At 38.1% G+C, this 14,505-nt stretch overlaps 1 protein-coding gene across 3 annotated transcripts in view; it reads left to right on the top strand.

The window, feature by feature from the left end:
• MSH2 (mutS homolog 2) overlaps positions 1–14,078 on the top strand; it is a 54,685-nt gene extending 40,607 nt beyond the window's left edge. For 2 of the 3 annotated variants that reach the window (XM_050893098.1, XM_050893097.1), the window contains 6 exons: positions 1,859–1,956; positions 3,823–4,068; positions 5,588–5,792; positions 6,182–6,429; positions 11,045–11,217; positions 13,674–14,078. In XM_050893098.1, coding sequence (XP_050749055.1) covers positions 1,859–1,956; positions 3,823–4,068; positions 5,588–5,792; positions 6,182–6,429; positions 11,045–11,217; positions 13,674–13,844 — 1,141 coding nt within the window. In that variant the 3' untranslated portion in view covers positions 13,845–14,078. Of the gene's footprint in view, positions 1–1,858; positions 1,957–3,822; positions 4,069–5,587; positions 5,793–6,181; positions 6,430–11,044; positions 11,218–13,673 lie in introns of those variants that run through there. The other variant, XM_050893100.1, reaches the window with a different exon arrangement.
• The last annotated feature ends 427 nt before the right edge of the window (positions 14,079–14,505 follow it).

The following is a 14,505-nucleotide window of genomic DNA, read 5'->3' as shown; positions in this document are numbered from 1 at the left end:
AAAACTGGAGACAGCACTGCAGATGTGGTCTCACGAGTGCTGAATAGAGGGGAAGAATCACTTCCTTCGACATGCTGGCTGTGCTCTTGCTAGTACAGCCAGTATGGACTTGGCCTTCTCTGCCTCAGGGGCACACTGCTGGCTTGTGTTCAGCTTCTTGTCTACTGGGTCCCCCAACTTTTATGAAATAGATGTTCTATAGCCGTTTGGACCCCAGTCTGTACTGTTGCATGGAGTTTCATCCCAAGTGCAGGATGTTGCATTTGCCTGTGTTGAAATTCTTGTCCACCTATTTCTCTAGTCTGTAGATATCCCAGTGAATGGCAGCCCTGTCCTCCAGCGTACTGGCAGCTCCCCTTAATGTGGTCTTGTTCACAACCTTGCTGAGAGTGCATTTCAGAGTGCATTCAGTCCCATCATTCAAGTTGTTAATCAAGGCATAAATAGTATCAGCCCCAGTATCAACCCTAAGAAATGCCGCTAATAATCAGCCACTAATTGGACTTCAACCTCCTGACAAGTTCCTTCATGTCTGTCAGTGGCAGGTCCAGGAGAAAACTAGTCTTTAAGTCTCCTGCATGTGTTATGTATGGAAGGGTAAAAATAGCAGAGATTAATACATCATACAGTCTGTTTCAGACAAACCATGCTGCTATTGCTTTATGTATAACAGTTCCTGCTGGAGTTAGCATCAGAGAAGTGAGTTTATTGAGAGAGAGAGATCTTGATTGATAGACATGTATGAGGAGAACTGCCTACAGGGCAAGGTTGGTTTCAAGCCAGTGCTATTACTAATAGTGACTGTTTCTGTTAATCACTCACTTTCATAGTAATAAATCCTTTGCTTTGAAAAGGAGGGCAAACGTACTGGTTCACGCCAACCAATATGTTGGTGTATTTCACACCAATTTACTTAAATGAACAAAGTGTAAACCTTAATTGCATTTTGTTTTAACATTTACTCAGAGGATTTTTTTTCAAAACATTCCTGAAATTTAAAACAGCTTTTTTTGCTTCTAAATATGTTATGAATCTAAACGTAATGATGAAGTTAGGCTTTTCTGTAACTGAGAAGATGGTACTTAGAACCTCTGTAAGTGTCATCTGTTACTTTCCCTTAGGGAAGAAACCCGTGGATCACTAATAAAACAGACTTCTCTGTGCTTAATTAAGTTATAGTTGCTTCTGTAGATGGTACTAGAAGCACAAGGCTGACTTCTGCTTATAGTGTGGGTGCGTTACTTGGGTGGGTTTCATATTCAGTCCTGCAGACTCTGCTCTGTGTTTGGAGATGAGCTTGAGAGGAATAAACACTTGTTTCAACTATCTCTTGATTTCAGCTTACCTTATTTTGAAGACTAGAACCTGTTCTTAGTGACAGTAGTTCACTGAAGTTTTTACTAAATGAAAGAAGTCAATGCCTTCAGCTCTGATAAGCCTGTTGTAGGACTCTGGGCTAATTACACAGTTGCTTAGCAGAAATTCTCCTCTGCCAGTGCTATAATGTGCCACATCTCGTTGCAAAATGGCCAGAAACTCAGCTGTAAGAGCAAGTCCTTATCACATAGTATGTCTATAACAAACAACTAGTGTAAGATTTTTAAGAATGATGTGTTCAGAGATGCTAGAATTGCTGGTTTGGCCCTTGTGGGTGATCTTCAACTTGGAATTAGTCTGACTGATATCCTGGTGTGGATGAATCATAGATTAGTTGCTTTGTGGTCCTTGTGCTGAACCTTGCTGTTAAAACAAGTGGGGACAACTGGTATTGACTCATAGATGAGGAGGCCAGAAGTTTGGTGTTGCAGCAGTGAAGACAGAACATCACAGCTTCTAAATATTGTGGTTTTGTTCACAGCAAACTGAGCTCCGTCAATGACGAATATATAAAGAACAGGGAAGAGTATGAAGAGGCTCAGGATGCAATTGTTAAGGAAATCATTAACATTGCTTCAGGTGAGTATGTCAATGTTGATGTGTATCACAGTCTGGAATGCTGGGAGGACTTGCAGTTACTTTGTAGATCCTTCTATAGAGAAGAACCATAACATTCCCCAAAGAATTAGTGTGAAAAATGAGGTTTGGCGTTTAGACAGTTGTTGAAAGTTTGAAATATATTGTCTTCTGTGGTCAGACCCTTTCCTGACATTGCTACAAATGTGCAGTGATGGGGTGTGTGCAAATGCTAATCCCATAAAAGGAACAAAAGTACACCCATAAAGGCCACATCTGTCCTCCATCTACCTCCCTGACTCTGGGCATCTCCACCCAAATGGCAGACTAAGTAGAAGGCAGAAGAGGTCAAGGACAACAGAGAACTGAGGGAGTGGGACCTGAGGTCTGTGAAGGATGGTGAAGAAATAACGTTGGTATACAATATAACATCAAGTTATTCATTACTTGTATGGTACAATAAAAAATTATTGTTTTCCTAATTAATTTCCATATATTTTGCTCCAAGATTGCCTACTTACAGGGCATTCTTTACTATCCTTCACCAAAAGGCGAAGAGACATCAGGGAAGTTGGGCTGCAGGATTCTGTAAAAATTCACTCTCCCAAAGGCACTAGTTCCAGCAGAACAAATCTTAGCTCTTTGAAAGAGAGAAGTGGAAAGTGAAAGTACTAATGAATACTAAACTAAGGGTGAAAGGATTAAAGATAAAAACCCTTTTTAAGCTGATGTATTAATATATTTGAGTGTGTATTAAGTTACAGTGGAAATTTTCATAAGCTTTGACCCGTTGTCTTGATAAGGAATTCGCCAGTGTATTGCAAAATCAGTAGCTTGTTAGATATTTGGCGGGTTTTTGTATCTTGGTAATTTTCAAGTGGTGTTTTTCTGTGTGTAGCATACTAAGGTTTGTATATTTATGTGGAAAGCTAATTGGGTATTATAGCGGGATTAGCTTCAATATGTCATCTATAAATACCTAGTATGTTTAATAAAGTCCTTTGGTGCTGCTTAAAGCTTCAGTGGTGTGCAGTCATAGACTTACAAGTGTATACGCGTATTTAAAAAGCATTTTTCTTCCCAAGTGGAGGCAGTTTAACGAAAAAGACTGGATTATGTGTGTAATTCTTGAATGAAAGTGACTTAAAATCCTCTTAATGATCTATACCTAGCCAGTTCAAGAGATGATGTTAGAACAGTAAATGTACTTTGTACAGGTAGGACTCTTTCTGCAAGTTGCTGCTCACCTCTTCTGACACATGCATCCCATTCGCAGGTGTTGGATGGTTTACCTCTGTAGAGGACCTCCTGTCCCTCATCCCTTTCACTGAAAAAACCCAAACACCAGAACTTAAAAACTGGTACTGGGGATGCTGGGCCATCTAGTCTAGTTGTCTGGTATCACAGGCACTGTATCTTACAGACCTCTCCATACATAAGCGTAAATGGTTGCTGTGTCTGAGTTGTCAGTGCTGTGTCTTTATTGTCTTTGTTTGCATGAGCATCAAAATGCAGTGTATTATTGAGGGAGGAAACTTACTGGATTTCCAGCTGTCTTGCCACTGTGAGCATTTGCCTTCCTGTACTGAGACAAGCTGTTTCTCATCTAGTGTTAAGGCAAAACAATCAACAGGGCCTCACCTCTTCCTTCTCTTTGTTTGAAGAAGTTCCCTTTGTAGTCAAAGCATGGAAACTTTAGTATTACATCTTAGACTCTCATAGAAAGTGACTGTTACCTAGAACAAAATTGACTTTTAATGCAGATGAATTAATTTTATGGGCTCTATATAGGCTTTAAGATATCTTTTCAGCAAGAACAAAACAATTTCTAACTGTGTTGAATTTGGATATCTCTCTAATAAAAAACAGGTTATGCAGAACCAATACAGACAATGAATGATGTGATAGCTCAACTAGATGCAATTGTCAGTTTTGCTCATGTGTCAAACGGAGCACCAGTGCCGTATGTCCGTCCTGTCATTCTGGAAAAGGGACAAGGAAGAATTGTGCTGAAAGGTGCCAGGCATCCTTGCATCGAAGTGCAAGATGAGGTGGCTTTCATCCCCAATGACATTACGTTTGAGAAGGGCAAGCAGATGTTCCACATTATTACTGGTAAATGTTTCTGTTCTCTTTTTCATTTGTTATTTACATTTTAAATGTCTCAAGTATTTCCAATAATGATGTCTTTAAAAAAACAAACCAACAACCCAATAAAACTCTGTCAAAACAATTTCTCCAATCAACAAAGGGTGAGCAGCTAGCAAGTTATTCATCTCTCTGTATGGGGGATAAGATTTAGCTCTGGAAAAGAAGGGAGGGTATTTGTAAGCTATTGTTGTTTATTATACTAAAAAAAGAAAGTGTCCACAGTGTTCTTGTGAAATATTTCCTTTGATAGTGGATATTCTACATGTTTATGCACATACAGACATATTTCTCATCTTCCAAACTAATAGTCATGGAATTAGTTGTTACAGTTGTAGTTATAGTGCACTGTTTGGAGAAGGTGACCACTAATTTATAAATAGTCATTTGGGAAGAAGAGGGAGGCTGCTAGGACAGTAGGAAATAAGAAATTAGTGCTTCCTTAATACATGTATTCTTTGCCTTTAGTGAATGTAACTCCACAAGCCAGGCAACCTCAGGAGCTGGAGAACCTGAACCTGCTTAAGTGATTTGGAAAATTCCACTAGGCATCAATTGTACTGTAGCCACGTAGGCCCCTTCTGTAGGCAAGATTTTAAGCAGCCTCTTTGTTAATGTTTTCTTTGTTTGGTATTAAAGTCGATCTTAAATGCAAAACATGTTTCAATGACTGTACCCTTTTTTCCCCCTATTCTCTGGTGTAATTAAGATAATTTTGCTACACAGGAAAACATTTTTAGTGTTTATAGATTTAATTGAATTTTAATTTCCATCCAGATGTCCTTGACATACATTCTGAGTGGCAAAGATCTGAAATTAGAGAATGATTAATGAACACTTCTAACATAATCAAAAAGAAAAACTAAAAATCTGAATAAATGCATGGTAACACCCGTGTTTTTCTGATTAGCAAAAGCGTAAAATTGGTTTTAATGATCAGTTTTCTGGAAAATACTTCTTATTTCATTTGTACTTCAGTTAATTTTAACTTATTAATATCTGGTTTTGCTGATTCAGAATCCCTTTAGATTATAATTTAAATTACCCATTAGCTTGTACCTGGTCTGTAACTAAGCTATTTCATTTTTACAGACAAATTGTAATTGTTTGAGGTGAAAGCAAATTATTTTCATTCTTAAGCAGCAATACTGATGACTTTTAAATTAAAGCTTATTAGTTTTAGGTATGGATGTGTTTTAGATGGCTGCTTATACTTCTGAAAAGTCCCAAAACTTATGAAGGCCCCTAATGCTCTCCGATCACCTTTCTTTTGAAAAAGCAGCATTCAGTAAGACATAAAAGCAAGCCTTATTAGTAGTGGAGCTGCTTGTTGCACCTGTTAGACAAGTCTGCTACTCTTTCCTGGCAAGAGAGTGATAAGTTTAAACATTCTTTGTTTTAATTTAGAGCCTGTTCTCCTTTAAAAGAACTGTTGAATTGTAAAAGATGATGGTTTTTTAGTTCATTTGCAAAATTTCTTCTTTAGGCCCTAACATGGGGGGAAAGTCAACCTACATCCGACAGACAGGGGTGATTGTTCTTATGGCCCAAATTGGGTGTTTTGTACCATGCGACTCTGCAGAAATAACTGTTGTGGATTGTATCCTGGCTCGAGTGGGAGCTGGAGACAGTCAGCTGAAAGGCGTGTCTACTTTTATGGCTGAAATGTTAGAAACTGCTTCAATCCTTAGGTAAGTCCTGTGCTTATTTGATTTTGTTGGTTGGAGTTGATCGGAAAGGAGGTGCTCTAAGAAAGATGCATTTAAGATTTCCTTTTATGTAGGATCTCAGTGGAGGATCTGAAGTCCTCTTTAGCAGGGTCTTAAGTTCTTGAAGTAGCCTTCTGTTTATTTCAGTGGTCATATAGAGCTGCTACCAGGAGACCAAAGTCTAAATGGGACAAAGAAACTAATTTGGAATGGTCTGTGTGTGTGTACTGCACTTTATTTGTATGTTGTTATGTAAATAGAAAAGGTCTTTTGCCTCTTTTATGCTATGCCTCTACAACATAGCTTGTGGTACTCCAATATCTAGAGTTCATGCTGTTCCCAAACGTTATAAAATGCTCTTGTGTTTTTAGGACAGCATCTGAAAACTCCCTAATAATCATTGATGAGCTGGGAAGAGGAACTTCTACCTATGATGGCTTTGGCTTAGCATGGGCTATTTCAGAATACATTGCTAGCAAAATCCGTGCTTTCTGTATGTTTGCTACACATTTTCATGAACTGACAGCTCTTGCTGACCAAGTGCCAACAGTAAATAACCTACATGTTACTGCTCTGACCAGTGACGACACACTGACGATGCTTTATCGTGTCAAGGAAGGTAAGACTGTGTAAATGGTGAACGAGGTAAACTTTATTTCGCTCTGAGAGAGGAAGAAATCTTAATGGAAAAAAGATGAAAAAAATTTCATGTCTTACTCCAGACTTAGGGTTTATAGTAGACATATTCTTCTCTGTCCATAGAGAGTGTGTATGGCAGGAGCTCTGTCCATGTGTGAACACAGTTGGTGGTGATGTTGATGATTATTTGTTAAGACTTCTAGGTTATTTCTGCCACTCAAGTTGATGCTTTTGAGGTTGGTCCCTTTTTGTTTTTTAAAGAGCAGAGAGGAGGGTTCCAAAAGGTTATTTTCTGTTTTCCTAAATCAGCCATTTTAACCTGCTGATAGAAAAGACTTATGTTCCTTAAACTGTTCTTTTAAAAGAAATGAGTACAACTTTTATGTGCTGACAGTTTTTAATAATGTCTATTTCATTGTAATAAGGCTTAGTCATTGAAGAAAGATGTTGTTCAATTTATGCAGTAGTTTGCTGTAGGAAAAATCATATGTTTAGTTTTTAGCAAATGGCATCATAGTAAAACAACAAGTAGCCTGTTTTGTTAGTGTAAGATAAGTCAGATGTATTTAATTAAAACCCTTTGGTGGATCCAGTTATTCCTCCTTTTGGCATTAAATTAGACAATTTTTAATTGGGCATAAATTTCATCTGTTAACCGCAATAAGTGGTTTCTCGTGCTTGTCTATATCCCCAATCATTTGTTCTTGCTCCCTTCAGCAGGAGCCTATATTTATGCTAAATAAAGCAAGGCTGTATAACTGTGGCTTGCAAGGTGTGGTCATTTATGGCATTCAGATTTAGTTGTAAACTCTACAGTGATTTGGTTGTTCCCATAAGAGCATTTCAGTCAGGTTGCCAACCTCTGGACTGAGATTTTGATTTAAAATGTGGGCAGTGTACTGTTATGCTATGTTTTCACTTTAAAATACCTCTTAATTTTCCTTTTCTGAGTTCCACAATGAAGGAATGAGTTAGATGACACTCAGGTTGATAGAACACTGTGGCTATACTGGATCCAATCAACAACTTACCTTGTGGAGTGGTTTTGTCTCAAATAAGGAATAACTATTTGAGGAGTTAGGCTATTATCTTCACTAAAACAATTAAGTATTATCCATTCTTGTTAAGGCTAAGGAGCTTTTCCTTGTCTCATATCTCAAGTCCTGGAGACTGATGTTTACTTATATCTTTTTAGTTTAGGATTTAATCTTACAGGTACAATTGCTGAACTTCATTCCTCATTTTAAAAGCTGTTTTGTCATGTTGACACAATACCAAATACTTGCTTTTGCTTGCTTAGTTCATCCCTATAACTCTGCTTTTCATGATCAGTGCATGTTCAGTATGTGTTATCCTGGAACACTCTCCAATATTTCCTGATTTCTTTAGCCAATTTAGGACTTTTCAGTTCATTCCTTCTGGCATATATGAAATGAATCTAATATGGTCTCCAATTATTAAATTTTACTGTTATGCTTTTAAAGATAATTTTTATAATCATCACAGGCTATCACCACACTATTAAGTGTCTTTAGATAACTAGTAAATGTGTTTTTATTATATCCTGATCTGAGCCTCACTCAAGTGGTACCATGCTAGTTTTCCTCCTATGATGTTACTAATTGACTATTTCTTACTCATTTCTGCTGGTTTTAAATCCATTAAATTACTTCATTTCTTGCCCTTTGATTACTTGTATAACCACTTCTAATTTTGTATTCCCCTCTGGCTATAGTCTTGCAATTAGGTTTCGGATACTTTTCTGTAAAGCTAGGAGACTGCTCTGAACAAGGGGAATCAAAGCATGACCAGAAGTACTGCTCTGCTCTGGCTTTACTGAAAGCCTACTTAAAGCTGGTTAGAACATCTCCAGCTGCCACAGTCTTGTTTCTTTTACTCTGTGTCCTTGTCTTTTTGAGATCTTTATTCCTTAGAAATGGCCTCTGTTCTCCTCTCTGTTCATGCACTTTTCCTAGGCGATGCCCAGGCTTTGCTTCTGAGTATTAGTCCAAAGTGCTGTGGCCCTGGTACCCAGCCTGTTCCAGTGGAGAGGCAGTGTCTGTGGTTCTTTTGTAGTTTGTTGTTTCCCATCTTCTCCAGCACATGTTGAGCTCCTTCCACCAAGTGAAGGTTCAGAGCCCTCTGAATGCCTTGCTCAAATCAATGCTTAAAATATGACTTAGTGTGGCATGGGAACTGAAGACAAGTATAGTCATAAATTGCTGCAAGCGTACATTGAAACTATAAGTGTTTTCAATGCAGCAAGAGCTGGCGATGTACAGTATCTTCAAACAAGCCATCTTTATTTAGGTGCCTTATTTTGAGTACTTATGTTGGGGAGGGAAGTAATATACACTAAATCTAAACCTTCTACATTCTAAATCCTTTGGAATAGAAACTCTTACGATAAAAACTCCTAATTAATATTCCCCAGATAGTTGGGTGAATTCTCTTTCTTCAAACCCTCCCCCCGCCTCTTTTGGTTTTTTTTTAACCTGTATTAACTCACCCATTCCGGTCCTGGTGAAAACTCTAGAAGTCTGGTTTCATGTTTTTCTTCAATCAGTTTTGCCATTTTTAGTCATACACATCTTTTCTTTGTACATGTAGTGTCTTTTCGTTCGATCCATTTTCTTGGAAGTGCTGTTGAGCATAGAGGCACAATAGTTCATATCTGTCTACTTAAACCTCTGTCAGATCAGATACAACATTATGAAATCTTCATCTTGAAATACCTGGTCTCAAATTGGATGTCTTTCACATAAGTTTTTGCATTTAGTGTTGTGCTCTTTCCCTTTTGGAAGAGTTATGTTGCTCAGTCAAGGATGTGAGTATAGGCAGCTTGGATACAGCTGTGTTTTGAAACAAATAACAGGTTTCATGTCATTTGAAATGTATAACTAAATCTGAAATGCATGACCAGGAACTTTTATACAGTGCTTTCATCCCTGTCTTCATGCTTCGAGTGTGACAGAATCGCTGGAAGAGAAGACACAGAAAGTACTGTTCTCTGAGCAGAGACCTGAGTTAGCTTTGTGTCTGGGGAGGTGTGTGTTCTTAATATAAAATCAAGAAGACTAATTTCTGCTTTAAAATGTTTATTTCCTTTAAGAAGCCTGAGAGATTACAAGGTTAATAAACCAGAAAAAATCTGAATGCTAAGTTTTCCTTTACCTGTTCTTCAGTTACTCAGTATTTAATAGATGATTAGTTAAGGATCATTTTACATGTGTAATTCATTTGTTCATAACTCCTTGCTGGACACCAGAATTAAAAGGATGTAGTAATATTTGTGGGTGGCCAATGGGAATTATAGTAATGTAAATGAATGGTGTTGACAGATTGTATCAGAGGGCTTTTGATATTGAAGTGAAAATTCTTATGTAACTGTGTATAATTGACATACTTTGAGCAATTATGAGAACTTTTCTTTCTCAACCAAATGTTATAAACAGTGTATTAATTGAAGTAAGTGTAAAGTTAAAGTTGAAAGGTTTTGATATAATTAAAGACGACTCCTGGAGACTGAGGAGTTACATGGTACTGATGGAAAGGAGGAGGAGGAGGACTGAGAATGCAACATTTTAAATATTTTTATATACACACACACACATATGTGTTCAAATAAATATAGAAAAAATGTGAGCGATATATAAAAAATAAATTATGCGAACTACTATATTTTACAGACTGTGCTGAAGTACTTTAATAAAAACCATTATTCAGTTTCATCCAAGTATGGGAAATGCTTTCTGCCTGAAGAGTTTTCCCTTTCTTTCTGAAGCACTTTTGGAGCTGTCGTGGTTTAACCCCAGCTGGGAACTAAGCACCACATAGCCACTCGCTCACTCCCCCCACCCCCAGCGGGATCGGGGAAGAGAAATCTGGGAAAAAAAAGTAAAACACGTGGGTTGAGATAAAGACAGTTTAATAGGACAGAAAAGGAAGAAAATAATAATAATGGTGGTGGTAATAATAGAATTAGAATATCAACACAAGTGATGCACAATGCAATTACTCACCACTCGCTGAGTAATGCCCAACCCGTTCCTGAGCAGCGGCCCCTGGCCAGCTTTCCCCCCAGTTTATATACTGAGCATGATGTCATATGGTATGGAATATCCCTTTGGCCAGTTTGTGTCAGCTGTCCTGGCTGTGTCCCCTTGCAACTTCTTCTGCCCCTCCAGCCTTCTCGCTGGCAGGGCATGAGAAGCTGAAAAGTCCTTGACTTAGTATAAACACTACTTAACACACTGATGTTTTAGTTGTTGCTATCAACATTATTCTCATACTAAATCCAAAACACAACACTATACCAGCTCCTAGGAAGAAAATTCACTAAATCCCAGCTGAAACCAGGACAGGAGCTCTGCAATTATTGCTCTAAGAGAGCTTAATTAAATAAGAGCATATTCTTTAGTATGTGTTATTGTGTATAGTCCAAAAGGTAAATCAGAAACTGTTGGGAGAACCAAACGATGTCATGCACTTAATTCTTCAGAACAGAGAACTATTACAAGTTTGTTCATATAATCTCTGTGTAGCCATATTATCTCTTGAGAGTTCTTTGCTGGTTTTTTTTCCTCTGCATCCAGGTGTTTGTGACCAGAGTTTTGGAATACATGTAGCAGAGTTGGCGGCTTTCCCAAAACATGTGATAGAAAGTGCAAGAGAGAAAGCATTGGAGCTGGAGGAGTTTCAAAACATTGGCAAGTCCAAGGAATCTGAAGGAGAACCACCAGCCAAGAAATTCTACAGAGAAAGAGAGGTTTGCTGTCAAGAATGCTTTTTTAAATTTGTTTAGCTGGAATAGCCCAAGCAAAATAGTTTAAGGATTCAGATTCCCCCAAAGCTTGAGGATAATTAACTATAATCTCATTTTTCCCTAACAAAATGTTTTAGCTGTGAAGTTTATTAGGAGTTGAAGAGATGTTCAAGGATAGTGGGTTTTGGTTTAGATTCATTTCGAGTTAACATAAGCAAGAATTTTATCTAAAAACATAGTCATGAGAATGAAACAAATTTTTTTCTTAAAGAATAATGATCAGCAGTTAGTATGATTGGCATACAACTGGAGTCATACAAGACACCATGTCTCTAGGTGTCCTCTCGGGTTTCCTTTATGCCATGAACCAAGCCAGAATTTTGTGTTCATCAGTTTTGTTGGCTGCTTAGTTTGTATGCAATGTTTCTTGGGACTTAAGTTATAGCTTTTGTTTTAATTGTTTAGATTATTCTTGGCTCTGCAGGTGGGTTGCACCTGGTTTTGCTCCCCCTTATTTGGGGGCTCATTAGTGCTGATTTCTTGAAGCTCAACATGAACATGTTCAGATCTGTTCACATCAGAGAAAAGCTGAGTACACAGCTTTCTTCTTTGTGCCCTTCCATCTCCCATCAGTACTAACATGTCTCACAAGCTGATCATATTGAAGGACACGGCAATTTGGACGTGGAGTGTCTGTTTTACAGATGTCATAAAGTTCTTCCCATTTCACATGTGAGAATTTTAGCTTGGTTCTCTCTGCTCAACTGAGAAGTAAAATGCTCTTGGCTTTGCCCAGGCTTCAAGCAGAAGTTGAGGAAACCCACATCTTCAGCACAGATCTGATCATGTCTACATTGTATAATACAGTTGTGTAAAGCCATTTGAGTGAACCGGTTTTTCTCTTCTCCCGTCGCTTTCTCTTGAAAGAAGCTTCATTTAGCAGGTAGTGTAAAGGAAAACAATAGCTTGCAGGAAGCTTTTTAAGAATATCCGGTGTCGTCTTATTGCTGGATTAAGAGTCCTTACAGTGACATCTGTTGCAGTCTCCTAGGAAATCCACATGCTGCCTTATGACTTGCCTTGTTTTTGGCCAATAGTCAGGTCCTCCTTGCTGCATGCATATAAATCTGCTTACAGATCTTAGTTCTGTGTCCCAGCAGCTGGCCTGAAACTTCACAGCCTTGTAAGTCATTTATCTCCTCAGTGGCAATCTTGGTAATACTCCAGTATATGGAAGCCTTGAAGTGTTAGTCCATATCTAAAGCACTTTCTACATTTAAAAAGCCTTTGCTCTAGACAGAGGCTGTTACCTGTTACTTTATTTTCAGTTTCAGAGGTCTACTGCATTTGTTCCTGGCTCAGTAAGTGGATCTGATGTTGTGGATGAACCATCTCTGGTTTGTCCTGCCTTTTAGTGCCCGGAGGGTTCCTCCTCCGGCTGCCTCAGTTGCTCCACTATTACCTTTCCTTTGCCAGCTTGCTAGGTATCATGGTGAAGTATTTTTCATATTAGTTGGATCTGGCTGTGTGGTCTTAAGTTGGTGTAAATTAAATTGACGTGGCAAACACTTCTGACAAATAGAGCATCATGTTTTATTCTTGGATATTTCAGTAATACATAATATTTCATAAACTAGGCAATAGAATGGCATGGCTTTAGATGTCTCGCCCAGGCAATTTGTCTGCCTTCGTTAACATCATGTTTAGAGGGAAAAGCGTGCTATTACATTTCCAAGTCCTTTGGAGACTTCTGCACTGAAAGCATACTGCATTAGTCTTAAATGATAAAACAAAACTAAGCAAACTTTGTAGTAGGGTTCTAAAATGCAAAATGCAGAGGACTAGACAAAATTCTGTATTCTGGGCAAATTGTTTCTAATACAGGGATCCTGAATACTGTTCATTGAAATGTTTGTTCTTGCTATTCAATTCAGATTGTTTGGAAGTTCCACTTTGCCTGTTTGTGTAAAAGCATATGCATAAAGCTTAATTATCATCTGTTCTCCTTGGTGACGGCCACTCTCCAGTTGCTTGGTTACAATTTGTTCTTTCCTTTTGCATACTGAAACATTGGTTTTGATTTACAAGTCCTCCAAAAAGTAACTAGTTCGGGTAATATGGCCACTCTGATGCTATTATTGCTAGCAATCCTCACCTAATGGGGTTGCACACTGGAATTAAATGTGGAACACATATATGAGCTCTCAATGTTAAATATTGTATTTCTGCTGATCAGCTGACGCTTTTTGCTCACGGACTGAAAGGGGAAAGAACTCCTGATACCAGTATAACTGGATTGTTCTGGTGTTGAGAACACGATAGCAAGTGCAAAAATAACAATGGTTTTTGCCTGCAAAAAGTTTCTGGTGATGAATAATACTTTGGGGGATTTGGAAAAATCCTGCTTGCAATCTAAACATCCTTTCTGTTTTCTTTTTCTTCTCCTCCCTCCATTTCAGGAAGGTGAAAAGGTAATTCAGGATTTTCTTTGTCAAGTGAAAGCACTGCCCCTGACAGATATGTCAGAAGAAGACATCAAAATCAAGCTGAAACAGCTGAGAAATGATGTGTTGGCAAAGAACAACAGTTTTGTGAATGAAATCATTTCCCGAACGAAAGTTAAATCATAAAAGGTGTGAGAACAGGATACAGCTCTTGAAGCGTGTTTTACATTGCAAGAACTATGATTTTCTTGTCTTATAGCTTTTATACTTTGTGATACTTGTACTGATTTATGCAGGCATTTTTTTTCTTGAATTGTAATTATTTTGTAAAAAATTCTGAGCACATTCTGTGCCAGATTCCTGCTGTAGTTGTGATCATTGTGTCCTTTTAGAAGTTTTCAATAAAATGCTTTCTCAGTATTGAGAGAATTAACTGTACAAACAAAATGCGTAATATTTTACCAGAAATGTGTGCTAGAAAGTATAACAATTGAGATGGCATACAACTACCACAGCCTTGAAAAACAACAGCGCATACACAAAATCTTTGTCCTATACCATGATTCTTTTTTGTATGATGCAATTACATTAATTAATTCAGCAAAGTTCTAGTAACGCTATATTAGGGCTCCAATAGAAAAAAGCATCTAATCTAAGTGATTTGTCATAAAATTTTTGCATGTGTACCTGCGTGGAGCTTGGGGGGGCGGGGCGGGATTTTTTTTGTTTGCTGTGTGGGCGGTAATGCTCGAGTCAAATATACTATGGGCCTGCTCTTCATGCCTGAGTGGTGATCACTCTTGCATATTTTGGTGGTTTTGTAATGTAAGCAGAGGCTGGGGTGAAG

The sequence above is a fragment of the Gymnogyps californianus genome, chromosome 3 (genome assembly GCF_018139145.2).
Source record: "Gymnogyps californianus isolate 813 chromosome 3, ASM1813914v2, whole genome shotgun sequence".
Taxonomy (NCBI): Eukaryota; Metazoa; Chordata; class Aves; order Accipitriformes; family Cathartidae; genus Gymnogyps; species Gymnogyps californianus.
Note: the sequence above shows the minus strand (reverse complement) of the source record. Positions and strands in the feature narration are given on the sequence as shown.